The sequence below is a fragment of the Lampetra planeri genome, chromosome 24 (assembly GCF_965212315.1).
Source record: "Lampetra planeri chromosome 24, kcLamPlan1.2.h2, whole genome shotgun sequence".
Lineage (NCBI taxonomy): Eukaryota > Metazoa > Chordata > Hyperoartia > Petromyzontiformes > Petromyzontidae > Lampetra > Lampetra planeri.
This window is the reverse complement of record NC_136130.1, coordinates 11,232,843-11,257,930: the sequence shown is the minus strand read 5'-3', so window position 1 is coordinate 11,257,930 and position 25,088 is coordinate 11,232,843. Positions and strand designations below refer to the sequence as shown.

Here is a 25,088-nt window from a genome sequence, read left to right as displayed (position 1 = left end):
GGTCCACGCGAACCGACGGGGAGGGAGGGAGGGCATTGGAGTTGATTGAACAGATGCCAGAGATGTTGGGGGGGGGGGCAGAGTTTGCTACTGGGGAAGGGAGTTCTGTGCCAACCAAAGTTTGCAATGCTGTTGTTTTTTTTTACACCCGGGAACGTTTCAGATTGTTACATGTTGTTATTCGTAAAATAGGAGTTGTGTTCAAATTGGGTCCATTAAAAAAAATGCTGTACCGCTAACCACAAAAAAAAACAACAACCGGTAAACGGTTTTGTCACACGGATAAAGTCGACGCAAACGCGAGACATTTTTTTTAATTTCTTCTCTTTCGTAAACCCACCCAGCAATCACACCGGCAGGTCGCCGCGTGGCGGGGGGTAAAGTGTGGGCACGCCGATCTCTTCCGACGAAAGAATCCACCGCAATCGGTTACCGGTTCCCGACGTTAAGAACCGGTTTCGACACCGTTGTTACGGTTCAAACAAGCCCTGTTCACAAAGTAGCCTAGAAACGCGTGAGACGTAATCAATGATTCCACGTGAAAGCTGCAGTAGGCTCCATACACACATCTCGTCACTTTGTCCGGAAAATAAGACGCACCGAACATTGCGCCCGGTTTCAATACATATTTGGTCACACGCACACCTGATTATGAGACGCATCCAAAACGTTCCCTTTATAATCCAGATAATATGCCAACGCATGAGAAACATTTCAGCACCTCGCACACATCTCATCCTGTATACCACATCTCTATCTGGCTACGGCTGCTACTACTCTCCACCTACTACTGAGTCTCCACCTACCACTCATTCTCCACCTACCACCCACTCTCCACCACCTACCCACTCTTCCCAAGTCCACCAGATACCACGGGAAGAACAACTAATATTCGGTGACAGATGAAGCCCCGGGTCACAACCACCGCTCGCCCTGGTCGATCTCACCCGCTTGAGACGGACGTGATATTCCTCTCCAGGTTTCATTGATTAGTCGTGAATGCTATAGTTCCTCCTCCTCCCCATCCCTCTCTCCCTTCACAGCATAGACGTCTCCCACAGCATAAATGTCTCCCACTCTCCCGCCAGCTCCCCCTGCTGGTCTCACAAAAATAAAACTCAACATTCTCCAGTAACACTCGTGTGGCCTTAAAAGGAGCACACAAAAAGATAAGAGAGATACTGCATATAATAGGCGACGTTTCGGGGGATGGCCCTTCTTCACAGCACGTGAAGGGTAATTTCAATTTTTAAGGCCACGAAGTGGTATTGACGATTGCATTGTTTGTGCTTCGTGCACCACTGACAACGCAGAATCGCCGAGTAATGGGTCTCGGAGAGTGTTGCCAAACTCCTTCAACTGGCCCAGCAGCATTGGATTGAACCAATGAACCAATGCTGCTGATGAAGATGGACTTCCAGAGGGCCCGGCTGCCCATGAGTTGCGTAAAAACAACGTTTTTTAAAAATAATTGCATGCCGAGGCAAGTATGGGAAGAAGATGTTAATTCATAGTCTTTGGTTCTTTCGGTAAAGTCACGTAGATAGAAAAAATAATAAAAGTAAATTAAATAAAAACTACGACGTTTCGATCACAACACAAGCGGTCGTCATCAGGAGGATCGCTTGTGTCGTGATCGAAACGTCGTAGTTTTTTTTTTCTACCTACGTGCCTTTACCGAAATAACCACAGAATATTAATTCCTGCAGTCACGAAAGTTTTAAGTCAAGATGTTAATTCAATTAACATTGTGCACAATGATTCATGATTTTCCTTAATACGATGCTTTGTATGGCTACTAAACTGGGGGCAGGATGCAGATTAGACTGAAGGAAATGATTAAAATCGGGTAATCAAGGCCATTTGCAAAGCATAGTTACTTATAATTGGCCTAAGCAGCCAAAGCAATCGACACTAACAAAAATAAGGGCACTGAAAATAAATATTCGCGATCCGTAGTGAACACTCCCATCTAGTGGAATAGTCTCGGTAGTGTAAATGTAAATGTGTTAGAATATATTCTTTGAGTCTTTCGGTAAAGTCACGTAGATAAGAAAAACTACGACGTTTCGATCGCAACACAAGCGGTCTTCATCAGGAAAGATCTAATAGTGAGTGTGGAAACCCTCCCCGTAGAGGCGGTTCAATCTTGACTTAAAGATTTCGTATCTGCAGGAATTCATATTCTTTGGGTCTTTTGGTAAAGTCACGTAGGTAAAAAAAAGAATACTATTTTATTTTTTATTATTCTTCTACCTACGTGACTTTACCGAAATAACCAAAAAGTATGGATTCCTGCAGTCACGAAAACTTCAAATCAAGATTGACGTTTCGATCGCTTGTGTTTTACACTCGATAAGCGACTTACATATCTAAAAATGTTTTTAAAGGGCACACCCGTTGGCAGCTGCCCCTGTGCGGTATAGGTCGACTCAGCACCTGGCCTGCAAATGGGCATTAGTCTGCCAGTATGGGGCGATGATTACTGTGTATAATCCCAATTGAGTAATTTTGGGTGTAATTCTTTTTTTATATTTAGCGATCTTTAACGTCCGAAGAGAAACAGACGGCCGGTGTTTCATGGCTAATATACCCCCAGTAATGACCAGGGCGGCCTGCCGGATAAGAACCGCGTACCTCGTTAGCAAGCGGCGAACGCGCTTCCGCTGTCAATGTTCACGTATTATCATGCGACGTCCATTGTCAGCCTGAAGGTGGCAGCCAAAATCTGTACTGAATCCAACAACAACCACAACCACCACAACAGGTATTCGGGCAAAAAAACAACTACTGCAGCAAATCAGATGCCACTGGGGGTGTCCTTTGAAATGTGTTAAGATGAGGTGTAAGTCGCTTATCGCGTCTAAAGTGTTCTGACACGCCACTGTGTGAAGCAGCGCTTCTCAACCGGGGGTACGCGGATCCCGGGGGGGTCAGTGGCAATGTACCGAGGGGGTAGGCGAGGTGATTTATAAATGTGTGAAATTCTATCGTGTATGAGAGTCATTGGTGGCTCGTCATGTACGAATCTGCCAACATAAAATAACTCGGATAGCATTTCAATCCGTATGGTAGCCGAGAACGATGTCAATGACCTTTCTAAACTCATAGACCGCTAACAATGCGCGGGTTTCCAAGAGGCACCAGCGAGCGCTACAAACTTAGGTGATGCGTGCGGAGCGCCCTGTTGATTTTTATTTAATTCACTTGCAGTTACCAGGTAGCTGGGATAACTAAAAAATATGGACAACTGGTTAAAATATTGATGTTCATTATTGATATATTAATTTCTCAGAACCATGTTGTGTCAATCTTGATTTGAAGCTTTCGTGACTGCAGGAATCCATCCTCGTTGGTTCTATCGGTAAAGTCACGTAGGTAGACAAAATAAAAATAAAATAAAAAAGTGAAAAACAAATAAATTGTGATTTAATTTAGTTTTTCACTTTTTTTAATTTAAAAAAGTGAAAAACAACTCAATTGTGATTTAATTTAGTTTTTCACTTTTTTTATTTTATTTTATCATTATTTTCACCTACGTGACTTTACCGAAAGAACCAAAGAGTAATGATCGTTACGGTCACAAAAACTTCAAATCTAGAATTACGTCGTGATTTGTTTTATTTTATTTCTACCTACGTGACTTTACCGAAAGAACCAAAGAGTATGTTGTGTCAGGCAAGGGGGTCACTCGGTTGAAAGTAAATTCCACAAGGAGTTACAGTAGCCATGAAATATTGTACGGTACATCTGCGATGAACCCACTTCACCAACCTTCAATAACTAGGGTGCTCAGATATGGTCAATCAATCTCATGACCGACACGGCATTGGAAGGTCAGCAGATTGGCATATGATGTTAATACAAAAGGATAATAGTACAGTATCGCCAGAGCAGTTAATGAATATAGTAACACATTAACAAGTGTACCATTACTTCAAATAATAACAATTCACTGAAGACTAACTACAGTACTAAGAATATCAATATCCTCACAAGCAGTATGTTTAACAACTGCGGATCGCTGCCAGGTGCCTAAGTCGCATCAGACCATGTTCAGAATTCTTAAATGTCGGTATAAATCCCACAGGCTCCAAAACAGGCAAACTAAAGCGACCTACCAAAGATCATAGAGGCCAGTGGGACAGGCACACGACGCCGTTCTGCGTGGCTGCCTTGTGAAATGTGTTAGAGCATAGCAACACGACTTCTCTGTACTCCTTGCTCCCTTATTGGCACTCACAAAATACACAACTACGATTGTACAGGACGTTTAAATTAGGTTAACGCTGACTAGACAGCATTGTGAAACGTGGCAGGTTGAGAGTTACAATCTGCCCATGCAGGGATAATGCAGTTCAGGTTTGTGGAACAATTTAAAACACATGATGATGTTAATACTGCCAACTGTGCTTCGAGAATTTCGCTACAAAACCAAGCACTGTCCCATTGCCAGTCTAAAACCCTGGCGCATGAGCAGCTCTGGGGTGGACGGATAGTCCAGCATTGCGCGTGCTCACAGACTGATCAGCGTTAATTGTTGCCTGCCAACTTTTTGTTGGCATTCATGAGAGTGTGTGCGGATTTTCAGGAGAGTAATTGTGTGAGACCTTGTGCCACCTTTCACATTTCACCGCAGTGTGGACAATTTTGCGGTAGCATCATAGCAGAACATCTCAAATATGATGTTTTAATTAAAATTTACAGTATTTGAAGTGTTGAAATTAAGTATAATTAAGAAGTAGATTGGTCGAGACAGTAAGCAGGAATACAATGTAGATAGTAACACTATTAAGGTAAAGGGACACCCCAGGCATATCTTGTTAACGACACCACTGGAAAAAAGGCCGTCACTCAGTGGCAAGATGTTAACTGCCTCGCCTGGTATACAGGAGTTCGTAGGTTCAATCCAGACCCTGACGCCTGTATATTAAGAGTTTGCGTGTTCTCCCTGTGGTCGCGTGGATTTTTCTCCAGGTTCTTCAGTTTTTCCCTCCAGATTTAGAAAAATGCGTTTACAGTATTTGGCTATCCATTTCCACGTGATAAGCCACTTCGTTGAGCTATCATTTGTGGTCAGGTCGCTTCTTCAAACGAGCTACATCGCCCAGTGGGCCTTACCTGGTAAAATAAAAATAATCTATTGTTTAGTTTTACTCAGGAGAACTTTACAAAACCCCTCTTGGGTGTATTTTGGCCGACTTTTGCATGCATGCCAGACATCTTGCAAGTGCCCACACTGCACCGCACAACACGCGACTGGCCGATCGACGAATGAAAGGGACCAACATACTTAGCCTCCTTAAGCAAAGGCCTGAAGGCAGTCAGCAGCCTCCATTTCCTGGCTGCCCACCCATAACAAATTCGCACGAGACCAGGCTTCTTCAACTGGCTGTTCACTGGCCCCATCTGGTCACATAAAGGCTCTTGGAGTAGCCCACCGAAATACGGCTAATCTGTCCGCCAGCACTTGTCCAATGAGAACACAATTAAAACCCTATCCAGTGTCGGTCCACTTTCACTGAAGGTAATGTGACCCTCTCCACTCGATGCATGCCCCTCGATGGGGCCGAATTCGAATTTCCCACCAAAATTTTGAAAAATCAGCGTACTCCACATGGGGCAATTGCCGGCAAGGGCACTTCTGTGAAGTGGCAAGTGTTAAAGGATGATTTGACACTCGTCGGTGTTGCTCCATCATCTTTGAGTGCGGTCAGTGTCAGAGTCTGTGAAACCTACCATCACCCCGACTTAGATCGTGTTAACCCTTCTGTAATACGACAGAGACCCTGACCATGTTCAGGTTCCACTCTAAAGAATGGGACGGCAACAGCTTTGGACAAACAGCGACGTCCCCAATAAATATATTACCATTGACCCAAACCTTTTAACCCCCTGGGTTAAACTTGCCCACCAAAAAAAACAGAATAATCCCAAGCACTCATGGCAGATGGGGCCACCGCCTAATCAATTGAAATAAATAATAGAAAGCCCGGTGATCAGCAACTAAGAAAATTCTGACTGGGCCATTGACCACAACGCGAAAAGCTCAGCAGAGGCTTTGAAGACACCGATTCAGCCCCCCACTCCCGAAGCTGTGCCTTGACATTGGACATGGTCATAGACTTATGAGTTGCTTTAAAAAGCCACATGCAAGAAGAAGTGTCATGTGAGTGTCCGCTGAGTGGTATGGGTCACATGGAGGTAGCAACTCATGAGTCTATGTCCAGCTCTGATAGCCATAGCACATCCTTCATCACACATCACCTCTGTTATAACTGACCGCAGATAACGCAAAATAGTAATCAATCAAAAATAGTCAGGACATGGAGCAGTTGGCTGGGTTGGTGCAGCAGAAACTCCAACAGCGCTCCACCTTGGGTTGGTGCAGCCACCAATTCTGGCAAGCAGCTTTGCGACAGCAAGGCAGAGGCTTGTTGTTACTTCTCATTTGTAGCTGCTGGACAGGCCTGTGGGGTCACGTGCATCACTTGCACCGAGAGTTGAATACCCACGGGCTACCACTCTGTTTAGGGCAATCTGAAGGTCTAGGAAATAAATGGTGGTTTCGTGATCCAGGCTATAGGAAGTCACTGGAGCTATGCACTTTAAAATCTAGATTGAAAACTTTTTTTTGGGACTGCATTTTCTGTTCAGTTTTTTGTCCTTCCCGCACACCTCTGATTAGCACGTTTGGCTGCGTACGGTGCGAAAGAAGTTAAACATACAGACCTACATACGGCTTTTCACTTGCGTGCTGGAGCAGCGTTCAACTCTGGACGGGGATGGTGGATTGTGAGCGCTTTCCGAGCAACCACAATGCCCTGTGACAGGCCCACAAAGCGCATTGATGTTAAGACATTGTATTTGTTATACTGCAAGAGTTTGAGAGCAAACTCACTGAGGTATTGCGGTTTAATTGTTTATGTAAATGTTGTGAATTTCGATCTAACCCAAAACGCGATCTAACCCAAAAAAAACCTCTATTATGGATTCATATTGGTCGCGAAAGCCGACGTGTTAAATTATCAATTTGTTTGGATAATATCAAATTTAAAGTCTAACATTGAAAATAAAAGCGTGTGTGTGTGTGCATGCTCGGAGCTGCGTGTGTGACCTGACGGGGATTTTTTGGCTCGGTGTCCCCAGTCTCTGACCCCAATCACCGGCCAAAGCACTCCAGACCGACTGTAACTGAGAACACAGGGATAATTGGCTCCGTCTAGCGCAAACTGATTTACAAGGGGTTAGGTCCATAACCTATTTCTCACACAGTTGTATCAGCATAATTTGATACTAATTCAAACGTGGTTCAGACAAGGAGTGGCTCTGGTGTAAGTTAATATACAACTAAAGAATTATCACAATGCTCCTTTTAAACAATGGTCCAGAGGATCCATACATAGGTCGATGGACTAAAAACAGAAGTATTTGAAGAGATCAAATGTATATATTTGTATACGCTACAATGTTACACGTTATCCTCTGCAACAATGCAGAATGAATATTTGGCACTGAACGGGTCCCGATGGAGGCTCTTGCCAATGACATCTGGCAATACAGTGGCTTTTACTTGACAGGCTCGAATCTCTTGATGAGAGCCTGAATGTTGAGCCCTTGTCCAGAGATAATTGCTGAAATCACTGATGCTGATCCTAATGGCGCAGAAGTCCATTGGCTGATGAAACTCAACCCTGGACTGCGAACCACGACGCATTCACGAATACATTTCCTCGCTCACTTATGCCGCTGCCAGACTTGTCACACTGCAAACAACACCAACAAATTAAGTATAATACCAACAAACTAAAAGCTAATTGTAATGACGTTAGTTGTGATGACTTGCGAAACGTCGTACTCGAATTGTAAATGTTGTGGATTTTACTCTCAAACACACCAGCGCGTGCTGTATTCGTAACTAATTGGCATGTGTTGTTCACCTGACAAACCTTGCTAATGGGCTGCGTCGGGTTTAACGACGCATTTGTATTTACGCGATCTCACCCAAAAAAAATCCTCAATTGTGAGTTAATGTTGGTCGCGAAAGCCCTCCAACTCCCCCGTGTCAAACTAAAACTTCGCATTGATAAGGCCACGTGCAAGCGGCCACGCTCCACGCGCTCCACGTGCTCACGCTCGACCAATGAGAGCCGCGATGCGACTCCTGCCCCCAGCCGGGGAGGGGGGGGGTCACCGCTGAGCCAATGGGAGGCGCGTGGGGGTGGAGCCTAGGCGGTGTTGGAGGGGGGGGCTGCTACCCCCCCCCACTTCTCCACTGTGCGTTAAGCGCTCGAGTCGGGCAGCAGCAGCGGCGGCTGGCGTGGTGACCACCCCGGATTTATAAACAACATCATCATCTACAGCATCCCGAGTCTACAACATCGACTACAGCCACACAGCAGCAGCAGCAGCAGCGAGGTGAGTCAACTTTGGTTGGGCGCGTGGATTTCATTCAAAAGATCGAGTTTGCAAATCGGCCCCTGTGCGGCTGATGGAATGTGTCGAGAGAGAGAGACAAAAGAAGGCTGCGTATGACTGCGTATGGCTGGCTATAGTTTCAGGTTGTGTATCGTCAGCTGAGTTTGTTTATTTGTTATTTAGATTCTCCGCGGTGGGGCGAATTGGTTGTTTAGTGGGGAGTTGTTTTATCGCTTTGACTCGAACCCCCCCCCCCATCTCGTTCAGGGAGGGGTCATTGGGGTCAAGCGAGGCTGGCCCTGTTGCTGATGAGACACTCAATGTTGAAACCCGGACCTGTTGCTCTGCATTGAGACAATGCTGCTGGAATGATGCGCTATCAGAAGACCGTGCGGGCTGATGGGATGTGTTGACAAAAGAGTGTTGTTCTTTGTTATGCGGAGGGACAGGTGTATGTATTAGTATTCTCTGCTTTCGGTAAAGTCACGTAAAATGGAAATAATAAAATAAAACATAATAAAATAATTCTCACGACGTTTCGGCCACAACGCAAGCAGCCGTCCTCAGGTGAAGTCCAGGTCTGTCGGGGAGACAGCGTCTGAAAAAATGCACTTGAGTAGTTGAATCGCAGTGCTGCAATGCACTCGAAGCATGCAATTCGTTACAGCAGCTGCCGCTAAGACGTAGAGGTACAGCCCTGCAATTCCCTGCCCATGCCTCTTGCATTCAGGCTTGCACGACTGGTAAGTAGTAGTAGCCATAGAGAGAATATGCCCTCTCCGGGAGGGGTATTTGGGCTACTCTTTCACGCTGGCCAGAAAGATCTTGGAAAAGGGTGCCAAGAACATTTCATCGAGTCTGTTATGTATTTCCGTCCATGGCTGTGTTCACTCTCATCTTGCTTAGCACGTGTAAAGTGCCACGCTATTGACCAAGTTATGAGTTTGGAGTTCCTGTCCTGTACCCCACATTATTATTCTGTTTAACCGATGGTAATAAAAAAGGCATCTTGCAAACTTGTTCGTTGCTAAAGACTTTCAAGAGAGTGATTATCTCAAAAGGTTGGGGTTGTCTTGAAGAAATGAAAGACGTTTCTTAGAAACTAGTTTAAAATAATAAGCAATGGTTGAGTCACGCAATCTTATATATATAGCAATGTACAGCTTCCCCCATGCCACATGAGGGTTGTTCGACCATACTTCACCACGCCGGTCAGTGCGGACTGGTCAAAGGTCGTGGGATTCTGGACCGGTTCAGAGTATCGCTCGCCACTGATGTCCGCCACGGCTGGGAATCAAGAGAGGCAGGCAATTCATTCTAGATTTGAAGCTTTCGTGACTGCAAGCATTCATACTCTTAGGTTTTTTCGGTAAAGTCACGTAGGTAAATTTTAAAAAATAATAATAATTAATTAAAATAAATCAATTAAATCACGACGTTTCGGATGCAACACAAGCTTCCTTCATCAGGTGTTGTGCCTTTTTACATGTGACTTTACCGACAAAACCTAAGAGTAGGCAGGCAATTGTTGTAAGAACGTTGCATAACATCGCCTGTGTGGCATTTCCGCTACCGTTATTTGGGGAGGCCTTCATCCAGCAGTGGCTGATGACGCTGATGGTGACGAGTAATTTTGTTAAGGGAGGGAAATTTGACTTAATCTGGGATTTAATAACATCCTGGACTCACATTCTTGTGTCGAGAAAACACAGTCAGGGGTGTAATTGTGCGTTATTGGGTAACGCGGGGTTTGGATGTGAGTGCGTGAATCACTCGCTTGATGATTGATTACATCTCTTGCACAGTAACCCCTGGCTCTACACCGTCACGTTAGGCAATCCCCAGTTTGACTTGTCTGACCCATACGCACGGAGATCATTGAACTTTAAGACGAACTGTCAGCGAGCACCTATTAAGGGCGTGGGCGACACAACCTGTTAGTTTGGGGGTGTCGTCACCTTTGTCTCTCGAATTCTGACGTTTACACGCCGTGCCTGTGAATAATTTAAGGCTGAGTCGACCTAGAGGAGGTCCAGGACAAGTTGATAGTGGACACCACTTTCCACTGACTTTATCTGTGGTTCAGAGTGCAATTTACAAAGCATTGCCCAATGGCATTCCACAATCTCTCTCACCTTTGCCTGTTTAACCCCCAGCTCTCCACTGGAACATATAATAATACAGAACTGTAGTCCGAATTGGTTGTGGGTTCTAACCTTTTATATGAAGGCTATGTACCTGCACAAAAACTCTGACCCACACATACCTACAGGTACATGCACACATTAAATAATACGTTCACAAAGACAAAGATCCCCCGTATAGCCTTAACATACTGTTGGGGCAAGTGCTGTTAGCGAGCAGCTATGAAGAAGGCCGGCACGGCACACGAGGGGGTGGCTGGCCAGCACCACGTGTACAGGCACGCATAGCCACACATATGTAGTACCGTTGAGGACGCGTGGACACCCGAGTAGAGGCACACGTATTTATTTCACAACAGTCACTGGGGACATACAGTACTGGAGGGGGTATCGGCCCCCTCACCCGGATAGCTGGGAACACACGGCTAGCTACCCCTAGCCTGCCTCCTAATCCTCCAAATACTGGGCTAGGGGAGGCTGTCTGGCCCGACACTGGTCAGTCGGGCTACGGTACCCGGAGTCCCAGAGTCCTGGCTCTGGTTCACGGGACCACGCCGCTGGCTCGGTCCTGTGCGGCCCTGACAAGGGCGGCGTCCCAGGGGAGTCCAGGGCTCTAGCTAGACGATCTTCGGTCTTGACTCGTTTAGCTTTAACATTGTGCCCCGAGCCCTCTGACACATCCCCCTTTATACTCCACCCCCGCTGAGGGGTGGGGCCCCGGGCTGCCTGTTGCGGACGTCGTTGAGAGCACCCCCCCCCCCGTGCACTCACGTAGCCCCGCCCACTGTGTTTGTTTCCCATAAGCTGCCATGCATAACGGCTCTCTCTCTAACACCCCTACACATACAGCTCCTCCGTAACACCCCTACACATACATAGTCTGAGAAACAGTGGAGATTCATTCACGAACAACATCCTGTTTGTAGTGAGTTCTTGCATGGGTTTAGTATAAATACTCTAATTTGTTGTTGTTTTTGCTCGTGTAAGGGGCCGTGCATAAATGATGTCACGCACCTAGGGGGGGGGGGGTCAGACATTTGTGACGATGTGTGGCGAAGGGGGGGGGGGGTGAGAAATGTAACGTCACATCAAAATGCGCAACTTTAAATAAACAGACAACACGTTCTACTTAATTAAATAGACTTTTAGATCAATATTTTCTCCTACAACATCAGAGTGCACCGCCACATTAAATACGCACTACAATGACAATTGTTTAAAGCGATTTGAAGCATATTTTATATATATTTTTTGGGGGGGGGGGGCAGAGCTTTGTGACGTCATATTTGAGGGGGGGTCTGACTTTTTTTGGGGGGGGGATCAAAAATCGTCCAAAATCGTGTGACGTCATTTATGGACGCCCCCTAAGCACACCCCCCCCGCCACTCTACCCGCTGTGGTCTATGGATATTTATGTGACTCTTAAATGTTTATGAAACTAACGATCTCCAGTATATATAACAACTGTTAGATGGCTATGTACTGTAACTTTATGTAACGGGAATATCCTTTGACCGCCACCTCTGCCCACGGTCTAGGGCTGCGGTCGTCTCTGTAAAAGAGCTGCCAAACTCAATGGGGGGCCTCTCTCTTGACAGCAGTAGGTGCCAAGTCTTGTTGAGTCTGTGCTGAACTCTGCTGCGGACACTGGCGTGCTGGTGTCACAAGCACGAGCTTTAAACGCGGTGCCAGTTTCGTCACCGAGCTGAGTGTCAGCCTCCGTTGTGGAGGCAACCTCAGCCCCAGGTGTCAACATGCCATGTGCGACTGACCCTCACGACCTTTGACATGGTGAAACCACCAACGAATGACCCCGTGTCAAACAACGGGGCCTGGGTATTTTGCAAGGCACGTTACCGTCACTTTTGGCAGGTTAACAACTTGACGGCTTTGAAACGATGATACTGTACAGTACAAACTTGCATTCGGTTTGTTATTATTTACAAAAAAAAACATCGGATGCAGTGACGTCATTGTCTTAAAGGCAAAGGTGCAGCAATTGCGTCCTCACGCCACTGCAGGCGAAAGAGTCGTCCACTCGAGGGAAGCTCTAGGGAACCCCACTACACAGTGTATTTGGCCTACTCTTCCAGGCTGACTAGATGTCTTGATAGAGATAGACTTACCCATAACTATACTCCACCACAGGCATATGCATTGTCTTTGAAACTATCAGAGTATGTTTTTTGTTTGCATTCTGACCACAAGTATTGTGGTTAATGCAGACATGATTCCTTGTAAAAGGTTTCATTTGGGTGTTTTAACATCTTAATACCTGTTTTATTGCCAAGAATAAGGGGAAAACTTATTCTCATATTTTGGTACTGGCAAAGGAGGTCCCATGATGTAGCTGCTAACCCCGAGCTCTCATTTCTCTGGTAGTGCGTTGTCTTTGTGCTGTACGCCTTTTGGCGTCCTCTGGTCTAACACCGTCTGAGACGAGGCTCAAAAGAAATCTGCCTCTGGTGTGGACCAATTAGTTTGAAAGACAATGCATATGATATCAGAGCATGTTTTTTTTTGCATTATGACCACAAGCATTGTGGTTAATGCAGACATGATTCCTTGTAAAAGGTTTCAGTTTGGTGGTTTAACATCTTAACACAGCTGTTTTGTTGCCAGAAAAAATGGGAAAACCTATTCTCGTGCTTTGTTGAATTTGGGATTTTGGCTAAGACGGCCACAATGTTCTTCAGTGATATCTTTATCTTTACTTATCTCTCTGCTCTGTCTCACGATCTCGTATATTAGCCAGGGGGCAAACATAGATAATCGTCCTTTCCGGATTAACGAAAAAAGACTCTGTTGTTGTTATACCCTTTAGCCCGCTGTGGGAGTGAGCAATTTCCATAGTGGGGCAAGAAAAATGACCTCCGTTGGGGTTGTCCATGAGTCATCTGTGTTTGAAAACGAATTTGAATGTATTCCACGAGTTAAAAGTGTGGATTATCTGATTCAAGTGCAATGGGTGGACGGGGTGTGGAGGCATTTGGCCAACCTGTTGTGATGAATCGGTTAGCGAATGTTAATTAAGTTTTTTTTTTGGAAGAACAAACGAGCTTGTACACTTTGTTCTTCATTCCTCTGAGCGTGAGTAGGGCTGCAGTGCAGTACAGGCTGGTATGTTTAGCTGGCGTTCATGCTAAATTGTCTAGACACACAGACACGGCATCTACCCCACATGCGATGACAAGTAGTACGTCTGTGACAGCAGCAGCATCCGGATTTCGCCACTCGGTGACGTCTACATAAGTACATATTCCAGGCGATGTGTACTTGGAGGCCATGTGAAATGTCAAGGGTCATTGGACAGATCTAGGTTTTCTAGGCCAGTTTAACAAATAGGCTTTCGCGACTAATATCATCCATAGTATAGGTTTTTTTGGGTTAGATCACGTAAATATAAATGTGTCGTTAAACCCGCCACCACCCGACACAGCCAATCAGTAAGGTTTTTCACGTAAACAGAACGTGGCAATTCGTTATGAGTACAGCACACCGCTGTGTTGGAGAGCAAATCCACAACATTTACAAACTGAGCACGAAATTTCGCCAGTAATTACAAATAGCTTCATCCGATGGACAACCAGATTTGATATTATAGGTCAACTGACTGATGCGCGCACAGACTATGGATTTGCACTGGCGGAGAAAAAAATTCACGTTTTGTCGTTTGTCCGTGCGTGCATTTTATACCGTTCCAGGCCATTTGCCTGGCCGCCAACGTACGTTGTAGCATCACCACTTGTTTATAAACCAAGCCATGTAGCTCGGACTAGGATACGTTCCACCATGCTTTGGACTGTCTGCTCAGCACCTAGCCACAGCATAGCCCCAAGCGACATGCGCTGTAAATCACAGTGCACAGAATTCGTTTCTCATTACCTGTCGAGTTATTATTCTCCGTGTTTGCATGTGTGAAAATATCTCATTTCTGTTGAAAAGTGTTGTGTGAGTAGAATTTTTGGTCAGATCATCTTTTCTTAGGAACGCATCTTAGGTCATGTAATGAGACCTTATGGGAAAATACGTTTCGATTTATGATTTTGTCACTTTTACGTTCAGGTTTTTAAGAATGTCTGTGCGCGCGAGGTATTGCCCAATATTAGGGTCTAGCGAACGCACCCAGCACTCAAAGCCACAGCAGCACCGATTGAGGCTTCGTGCTGCGTATTGGTGCAGCAAGCCAAATGAATGCAAGGCAGAGAGAATGTGCGTCAGAAGCAGCAGAGTGGCCGGTGCTGGGTTTCTTGCGTGGGTGCTTATTGCGTGCAGTACTGTAATGCAATCCAAGATCACAAATGTATCTATGCATGTATATATGTAGAGTTTGATTTTATTAGATGCGTGTGTTTATCTGATCAAATCGCCCAATGATGCTGGATGTAATTACCAGCGAAACGTCACGGTACTGAAATTGAAAACGAAGTAGTCACTAATTGGCACGATTTGTTGAGTGACAAACCTTGCTGGTTGGCTCTGTCGGGTGGTGGCGGGTTAACGACACATTTATACTCGCGTGATCTAACCCCCCCAAAAAAAACCTTTATTGTGAATCATATTGGTCGCGAATGCCTACGTGTCAAACTGACACGCGTTTTTATGAGACCCTTACACCGAGCGTTGAGGACAGGGCTACAAGTCGCACTGGGAATGGCTCTGGCTCCTGCCTGCATAGCTTTACTGGGGCCAGCCCATCATCAAGGATCTGGATCATAATTTTCAGTTTAATCAGAAGAATCTGAAAGTTATGGTACGGATGCGAAGCTTCGGATGCTCTGAAAAGTTGTCTGATACTCATTCAATTAAATAATTCGATTTATTTTTTGAGTAAAAACTCGCCCCTAATAAAATGGGCATCGCAATACTTTACACTATAAATTTAAGAAAGGTCGTTCTACCTATAAAATCAAGACACGTATAAAAATATCAAATTGAGAGGACATACTTTAGGATTGATCCAAAAGTATGATGTCAAAGGAAATGACATCGCTTGCATTGCGTCACTGCCATGCTTGTCCCACCTAAAGTAGTGTCACTTGGCATGGAGCAAGTAAGGGAATTGGTGAGTGTGGTGGGAGGTTCAATGGGTAAATTGGTGAGTAATTGGGTGGGGTAGAATGAGTGAATGAATAAACGGGTTTGTCAGTTGTGAGAAGAAGAGAGTTGCGAGTGGTTGTCAAAGAGAATTAATGATTGTGTGGCAGAGCACGTGCCGAGGTGAGGGACTGCGTTTGGGCACTCAATTTAAAGAGCCCGGATGACAATTCGTCTGTGAATAACGATGTAACAACACCTCGAGATAGAGGAACAGCCCTACCTAGGAGGCTACCACAAGATACAGGAAGATCAGCCTGCTTAGCTCTTCCGCCTTCGAGACCTCTTCCTCCACTTCCTCTACCTCGCAAGTTCTCCAACTGCTCTTACAACTCCTCCACCTCAAACTGTACTGTATTGTGCAATTTATTTACGTATTGCTATGTTTTTGTTAACTATCTGAATGCGTTCATGCCTTCGTGTGGGATAATGTCTATATGAGTGGTTCTGTCAACGGGAGTGCTCCTCTACGTATGAATGACGATATCTCTGCGTGTGTTCTTACTTCTCTGTGTTCTTGTCTCTGCGCGTGTTATTGTATGTACGTAGGCGCCAATTCCCCAAGCTATGTGGCTCTATGCTTTATTGGGATATTTGGCAAATTAATAAGGAAGAATTCGATATCTGTAAACAATATATCCGTGTTTTACCTAATATACATGCGTTTATTTTTGTTTGTCCAGCCCATTATGCCAGATAATCATTGCGTTTCTTTTCCAAACTTGTTCCACAAAAAAAACAACGGAACAAACCCAAACGGGGCACGCAGGGAAACTGGTCGGCATGGGCGATGATGATGATGATGATCACGACGGCGGTGGCGGCACGGCTCTCAAAATAAATATCAGCTGCCAGCTCGAATTGTTTCACAAGTGGAACACGATCTGCCTGGATCGCAGGACGGTACACACCCCTCGCCCGCCCGCTGGCCCATCCGCCCGCCGACCCGTCCGCGTGACCGCCACCCTGCCGAAATGTCCCAGTGGAACGTGCGCGGCGCAAACTTTCCACGGCGCATGGAGCCAAGCAACCACGAGGACCTCCCGCTTTTGGCAGCACCTCGGTTCACCCGCCGCTCACGGGTGAACCGTAGAAGCACCGGAGCACTCGACAGAACAGCTGCTGCCTGCCGTGTCTCTCTCCGCGTGCGTGCGTGCGACGTCTTCCACGTGCTTAGCTCCTTCACGTGCTCCGTCGTGCGCAAGCAGCTGATCCGCTGTGTTTATCAAGCGGTGGGCTTGGGTTGAGGTTTTCATATTCACGCTTTGGCTGCTGTGAGCAGTTTCAGTTTCTATCGGGAGGCAAGCGGGAAGCCAGCTGCTCTCTCCCTCTCTATATATAAGCAGACGTTTGCCTCTGATTTAGTTTTTTCCTCTGCGACAATTGACGTCAGTCTGTGGAGCATTTTCATAATTCTCTTAAGAAAGGTGCAAGCCAAAATTTCGGCCGGATTTCAAAGCAGCGTCTTCAAAATAAAACAAGCCTCGAAGGAAAACGTCCACGTTGGAATACGAAGTAGCGCTGCTGGTAGCTTGGCTCAAGTTATTTATCTTTCGGTTTTAATTTATTTATTTGTTAAAACAATCTTCAAACCCGTGTTGGACAGCCGGGACCCACAACCCAGGTGTGTATCTTAGCGGATAAGACCTGTTCATTTTTTGAGTCTCGTCTAAGCATTGATTATATGAAGTTACTGTATATATATAAAAGACAAGACGCACTCTTAATAAACCTTGATTTGAAGCTTTCGTGACTGCAGGAATCCATACTCTTTGTTTCTTTCGGTAAAGTTTATGGATCTATTATTATCTATTATTGTTTATACCTAAGTGACTTTACCGAAAGAACCAAAGAGTATACTCTTAATCAACGTTTGCTAAAGCAATGCTTCGCATTACCATTGGCTGGTGGGTTACGGCACACAAACGCAAAGCTTTTCCAGCCCCTGTTAAGCACGGATGAGCATGGTGGTGTTCAGCGCCGCCGCCGCCGCCAGGACATCGTGTGTGCTTACAGAAGCAATGTTCCAGCAGCGGTGACAAAGGTGCCCTGTGTATTAACAAAGCCGCTTTTGTGTGGCCTGCCAATTAAACTCTGTTGCATTGTGGGGGTGCTGGCGACAGGAATGATGTCTTTAACACGGAGTAGGCTTTTGTCGCTCATATCTTTGGCTCGTAATACATTTCTGGGGTTCGGCAATGCACTGGTCAGACCAAATGTGTGTGGCTGAGAACCCTCCACCACCCGACACAGCCAAACACGTTTATTGTCACGTGGTGTACAAGCGTTTAGCGTGCCAATTATTTTTGGATCGGTGAGATGTAATGACGCCCTGGTCTTGGGGCGGTGGCGGCAGAGTGGTGGGGAGGGGGTCTCATGACCTAATGGAAACAAAGAAGCTGTGGTCTTGTGACTTATTCTGGGCACCTGATGTTTGGGTTTGACCAGGTAGGATGTGAGCTTTCCACTTGTTTGCGTGGAGGGAGCAGTTCAAGTTCAAGTTCATTTATTAGGTATAGCCCTGTGAGCCATTCGGCTCTTGAATCGGGTGCAACCGCAACAAACAAAAAACAAAAACATCAACAAAAAAACATCTTAAAGTGAATTTGTGACTGAGTGCAAACAGAAAATCCAAGAAAAGACAGCAAAATATTGCAGAAAAAAACACCGTACACCAGCGGTGATGCGGTGGTCAGTGCATTATTGCTCTATGAGCCCAGACGCCAGGGTTCAATTCCCGGCCGTGACCATATCAGTGGGGAGTTATCTCTCAACCAGTACTGGGCGCCTCCCCGTCAAAATCCCGGTGCTGACCAAGTACGGCCGTACAACCCGCATGAGTGACGCAGCAATCGTTCATTGAGTTGTGCAGCTCGCTGACAATTTTCTCTCTCGACCAAAAGGTGCAGCGGCAATCGCTTTGCTCCGCGTTGTCGCGGGGTGTTTCAGATCGCCGTGGTTCCGGAGTGCAGATCTGGTGCTGTGTAGCTCTCCATGTTCGTGCTGCGCCACGTGCTGTACGGCGCTCCGCTCGAATTCCTGCAGAAGCTGCCCGCACGTGGAGCGAAAAACGTCGAACATCACACATCAGAGAGCTAGGAAGACAATGTCTTCAGACACAGAGCTAGACATCCTGACCATTGGCGTGGTTCATGAGACCAGCACAGGTGGTGTTTGTGCGTGCAAAGGGAGCGGTAGTGTCGTGGTTCATCCATTGCGCGAGGAACCCAGCAACCCAAGTTAAGTTCCCACCCACGGCCAACATCGTTGACGAATACTTGAACGGGTGCTGGACCCTCACCTCGGTCAACTCAGGCTTACATGAGAACCTCGTGCAGTGTGTGAACATCACCAGCCACCCCCTCGTGTGCCGTGCCAGCCATAATAGGTGCTCGCTGACAGCACTTGCCCTGACAGTCTATTAAAGGGTTAAACACGGGGGCTGGGGGGTGCTGGAGTGTGTGGTGGGGGGGATCTTTGTGCAGAATTAGTCACCCTGGCAGCAGCTGGGTGGGAATGGCGCGTGGGGGGGGGGGTGTCTGGGGTCGTAGTGCGATGCCCGCTGGTGGACTCTGCGTGTCCTTGCAGACTGGGCTCCGTGCCATGTGGGCCACTGTCAACGGGTCGCAGCTCCGCGGGGTGATGGGCAGGTGGCCGCGAGATTATCTCGGCCGTGTGTTTACCCGCAGGCCCGATTTGTGCCACGGGTAACCCGGGTTAAGATACCGCTCCTCTGTTCACGTGTGCCCCCTGTCACACGTGCCGTGTGCACATTGAGCACGCGACTGTACTCATTTGTGTGTCTCCGGGATTCATGTTATTCTTGTTGGATAACATTTTCGAAACTTATTACGCCTCGAGCAGGTAATTCTACTCCGGCCCCTCTCTGTGCTTCTTGATCTCGACATTTCTCTGCAGTCACTGGTTGAGCAGCAACGTCAATTGGAGCCCAAGCCCGCTTTCCACATCCACGTTCACGTGGCCAGAGCCCTTTGTCCCATCGCGTGGCCCTGTAATCTGCTACCCTGTGTCATCCGCGCCCCCATGGCTCTCCGCGCTCTCCCCACCCGTTGTAACCCTCATGGCAAACCCTGGGAAATTGCATCGCGCGGAAGAATCTAGGTGATGGGATCAGCGTGGTGGGCGGAAGTGGTCGCGAAGTGGAGTTTTGTCAACTTTTATTGCGACGGAGCTGAACCAGAGGGGAGGATAGGCTCATGTATGGATGTATGTTGAGCGTCTTTCACACCGCACGTAGCCAACCGCGCTAATCGTCACCAGCCTCTACTGGGCGAAGGCCTCTCTCAGCTGTCTCTGCGTTGTAATAATCCAAGTGGTGCTTGTAAACGAGTTGATTCATCGCCTCTCGGAGGCGTTCCATTTCTTAGCTTGCCACTCCGATCGTCATTCTCGACCGTCGGCCATCGTCTCTGCAATTGTCCTGCCCAAGTCCCACTTCTATTCACGGGTATAAAGATCTACGGTGATTGTAACATAATTACAAACTATTTGGAAGAGTGGGGCTTGGGGCAGGGTGCGTCACTCGAGAAGGAATGATGGGCGATGGTCAAGAATAATAACCGAGTGTGGCAGCCACGAAACGGAACGCATCCAACGGGACGTCTACCTCGGAGATGGGCTAATTAAATCAGTCCATGTGCAGGTGCTGGGTGGATTGTTGCTTCACAGGATCGTGGAAGGTGGCAGTGGCCTTCCTCCAGTAGTGGATTGATCATGGCTGACGATAATTACGTCATTTTCCTGCATATGTTGTCGAATCAACGTGCACCCATTTCCGTCTTTCAGTATAATTCTGAGCGCGTGCATCGTTCCATCCCTGCCTCTTTGCACACCTGTGAGTGCGTGTTCAGCTATCAGTGCAAGAGATGCATGCATTTGGCTTGCCACCCTAACCTCTGTACGCAATGAGGGTGAACCGATAAGCTGTGCGGCGATATCTCTTGACTCCAGGCCATCCGCGACAGTGGTGTGGCCCATCTCACGCAAGGTAATTTGGACGATTAAACCGCGCGTAGCTCGTGCACATCAGAGCGTAAAAGGGGGCAACCCCTTTCATCTGAGAGTACTTGGGTGCAGCCAATGTCATCTTCATGCCACCACAAATGATTGTGCAGCTGATTGTACCTACCACTGAGCCAGAGAAAAGTCCGAAGTCTGTTTGGGTTAAGAAAGAAGCCGCTACCCAAGAGACATGGTGGTAATACTCGTGCCTCACACCAACAAGTCCCGAGGTTCGATTCCTGACTCGGGCCCCCCCTCTGTGGTGGAGGGTTTCCTCCCGGTTCTCCGCTTTTCCCCCATAGCTAAAAATAAACACAATGTAAGCCGTGTTGGGATTATACGTAGCGACATCGCCTCCTACTGGGAATTTTTGCTGTTGTCAGGATCCACTTGAAAATGAATCTTGAGACTCGGCGAGGTTCTTTCCATAATTCCGAAAACACCACGGCACCCCTGGCACTTTGCAATGTTGCATGGCATACCGGTTGCGAGGCACTCGTACAATGCACCTGATCTCACCAAATCTCACCAGATCTCGGAAGCTAAGCAGGTCGATAGCTCTCCGATGTGTTTTAAGGCTGTACCCCACCGTGTGCGGTTGAGCATATATCGGTTACCGAAAAATGCAGTTCCTAAATAAACTCCTTGCACACGGAGCAAAACCCCTTGACGCTGTGCCGACCAACGCGCGGTGCAACCCGAAACACATCGGGAGAGCCGTGCAGGACAACCGCAAAATCGTGCGCGGTCGTGTGAGCAGGGCTGAGCCCGAATAGTGCTTGGATGGGTGCCAACCAATGCATAAAATAGGTGTCGCCTGCTGCTGCTTATGCTGGGCTATGTTGCTAGCACATGGCAGAGCAGCAAAATCATTGTTGTACTGTACCATATTTCTATGTCTTCCCTTCCCCGCTTTCTCACCGACCCGCATCGCCCAGTGTGATGAAGTAGGATCATAGAGCCGCTCAGACCCGCACACAGCGGGAGTGTTCTCGTCCGGCAGTGGATTGAGTATAGTGCTGTGTGCGCGTGCACACCTATCCGTGCAGGCCGTTTCTGTGTGAAACGGCTGAATATCACATTTCTGATTCCCCTCGTGGCTACTGCCACCTCTTCCAAGACGTCCTGGACAGTGTGGAAGAGCAGGCAAAAATGACCCACGAGTGGAGGTCCTTCCACCTGCAGTGGCATGAGCAGCAGTTGCAGGGCTGCCGCTCTGTCCACGTAACTCCCCTTATCTGCACTGCGATGGGTTCATGCTATTCGAGTGTTGTTCAATACCTCCGAAGGATATGGTGATTATTAAAGATGGGAACAGTATGTACAACCACAAGGTTGCTTTTAAAGGTGCGGTTTGCTAGGGCTGATCACGTAACCTTGACAAACCAGTTGAGAGTAAATTTCAGCTTACTCCTCAGGTAAAGCAAGAGACACACTCACTGCGCAGGTCGTCGCCGGTCGTTCGCAGCCGGCGGTTATTTGTAAGTCTTAACGATAATAACACCGCTTTAAATGAATATCAACGTGCTGCATTATACTCGATGAAGCGATATGATGTAATGTCAAAGTTATCGTTTTGAAGTAGACACCGTTAAACTAGTGTGGGTTAAAGCATGTGCAGTAGATCCAAGCAAAATGACAAGCAACCCCCAGGGCTAACACAGCTAGGGAGGCATTCATCCAGCAGTGGATTTCCGGAGAGCGCAAAAACAGTGCCGGCAAGCGATGCCAAGTAGTTGCGACAAGAACAGCTCTCTGATTATGCAAGAACGGGAACTTTTGCCCCGCCTTTTGAGCAACCTTTGCCCAATTCCACGTAGGCGGTGGCTCCAAGAAGCCTTATTATATTATTATTAACGCGAAGGGCGCGTTCACGAAGTAATCGTTGCTCGCAATTATTTTCTCATGTCGGTCATTTTCATCAGAATGTCGTCCCACCCCGGAGCACCGACTCCCATGGAGAACGGAGTGGACCCCGCGGGGGTTACGCCCAACACGCGGGACGGGGAGACGGAGGTTCTGGGCGAAGCGGAGGACTGCAGGAACCCCACGGAGGTGGAAATGACCCAGCTGGTCATGCCGTGTCACGCCAACCACCTCGGGGAACTGAGCACGGGTCAGATGCTCAAGTGGATGGACGTCACTGCCTGTCTATCTGGTGAGCAGTTTCACTTTTCTTGTCACTGGACTGTCTTATCGCGACCACCATCCTGTCGCGACTCTTCCCGTGAACTTCACGCATCGATTCCTCCACCCGTGTGGAGGACTCGGTCTGCCAGACACTGTTTTGTCTCATCGACATCGTGTTCACCCGCCCACTCACTCACAACAACATTCACTCCTATACTCACTCATCCACTCACCCGCCCGCTCACTCACCATGCTGCAAGTCACAACAACACTCACTCCCATACTCACTCATCCACTCACCCGCCCACTCAGTCACCATGCTGCAGGTCACAACAACACTCACTCCCATACTCACTCATCCACTCACCCGCCTACTCACTCACCATGCTGCAAGTCACAACAACACGCACTCCTATACTCACTCATCCACTCACCCGCCCACTCACTCACAACAACACGCACTCCTATACTCACTCATCCACTCACCCACCCACTCACTCACCATGCTGCAGGTCACAACAACACTCACTCCCATACTCACTCATCCACTCACCCGCCCACTCAATCACCATACTGCAAGTCACAACAACACTCACTCCCATACTCACTCATCCACTCACCCACCCACTCACTCACCATGCTGCAGGTCACAACAACACTCACTCCCATACTCACTCATCCACTCACCCGCCCACTCACTCACCATGCTGCAGGTCACAACAACACTCACTCCCATACTCACTCATCCACTCACCCCCCCACTCACTCACCATGCTGCAGGTCACAACAACACTCACTCCTATACTCACTCATCCACTCACCCCCCCACTCACTCACCATGCTGCAGGTCACAACAACACTCACTCCTATACTCACTCTTCCACTCACCCCCCTACTCACTCACCATGCTGCAGGTCACAACAACACTCACTCCCATACTCACTCATCCACTCACCCCCCCACTCACTCACCATGCTGCAGGTCACAACAACACTCACTCCTATACTCACTCTTCCACTCACCCCCCCACTCACTCACCATGCTGCAGGTCACAACAACACTCACTCCCATACTCACTCATCCACTCACCCCCCCACTCACTCACCATGCTGCAGGTCACAACAACACTCACTCCTATACTCACTCTTCCACTCACCCCCCCACTCACTCACCATGCTGCAGGTCACAACAACACTCACTCCTATACTCACTCTTCCACTCACCCCCCCACTCACTCACCATGCTGCAGGTCACAACAACACTCACTCCTATACTCACTCTTCCACTCACCCCCCCACTCACTCACCATGCTGCAGGTCACAACAACACTCACTCCTATACTCACTCATCCACTCACCCCCCTACTCACTCACCATGCTGCAGGTCACAACAACACTCACTCCTATACTCACTCTTCCACTCACCCCCCCACTCACTCACCATGCTGCAGGTCACAACAACACTCACTCCTATACTCACTCATCCACTCACCCCCCCACTCACTCACCATGCTGCAGGTCACAACAACACTCACTCCTATACTCACTCGTCCATTCACCCACCCACTCATTCACCATGCTGCAAGTCACAACAACACTCACTCCTAGACTCACTCATCCACTCACCCGCCCACTCACTCACAACAACACTCACTCCTATACCCACCCATCCATTCACCCGCCCACTCACTCACCGTGCTGCAGGTCACAACAACACTCACTTCGATACTCACCCATCCACTCACCCGCCCACTCACTCACAACAACACTCACTCCTATACTCACTCATCCACTCACCCCCCCACTCACTCACCATGCTGCAGGTCACAACAACACTCACTCCTATACTCACCCATCCACTCCACTGCCCACTCACTCACCATACTGCAGGTCACAACAACACTCACTCCTATACTCACCCATCCACTCACCCGCCCACTCACTCACCATACTGCAGGTCACAACAACACTCACTCCTATACTCACTCATCCACTCACCCCCCCCACTCACTCACCATACTGCAGGTCACAACAACACTCACTGTCGTACTCACCCATCCACTCACCCGCCCACTCACCATGCTGTCGGTCACGACAACGCTCGCCGCACTGCAAGGCCCAACACCTCTCTGTTGACTTCTGCCCTCGCGCTGTTCCTCTTGGGAATTCTCTCCCATTGTCTCTTATCCTAAAGTTGTAATAATCCTGCTCAATTCAAGAAAAGAGTTGACTCAGCACCTCCCGTGGTGCTGTTTGCTCCCGGTCTGTGCTCAGCGAC

At 47.8% G+C, this 25,088-nt stretch overlaps 1 protein-coding gene across 4 annotated transcripts in view; it reads left to right on the top strand.

Annotated features, from left to right (window-relative positions):
* The first annotated feature begins 8,278 nt into the window (after positions 1-8,278).
* The window catches only part of ACOT11 (acyl-CoA thioesterase 11), a 34,507-nt gene continuing 17,697 nt past the window's right edge, over positions 8,279-25,088 (top strand). Inside the window, exons 1-2 of one of the 4 annotated variants that reach the window (XM_078605691.1) lie at positions 8,279-8,418; positions 22,607-22,839. In XM_078605691.1, coding sequence (XP_078461817.1) covers positions 22,608-22,839 — 232 coding nt within the window. In that variant the 5' untranslated portion in view covers positions 8,279-8,418; position 22,607. Of the gene's footprint in view, positions 8,419-16,908; positions 17,284-22,519; positions 22,840-25,088 lie in introns of those variants that run through there. The other 3 variants (XM_078605692.1, XM_078605690.1, XM_078605689.1) reach the window with 3 other exon arrangements.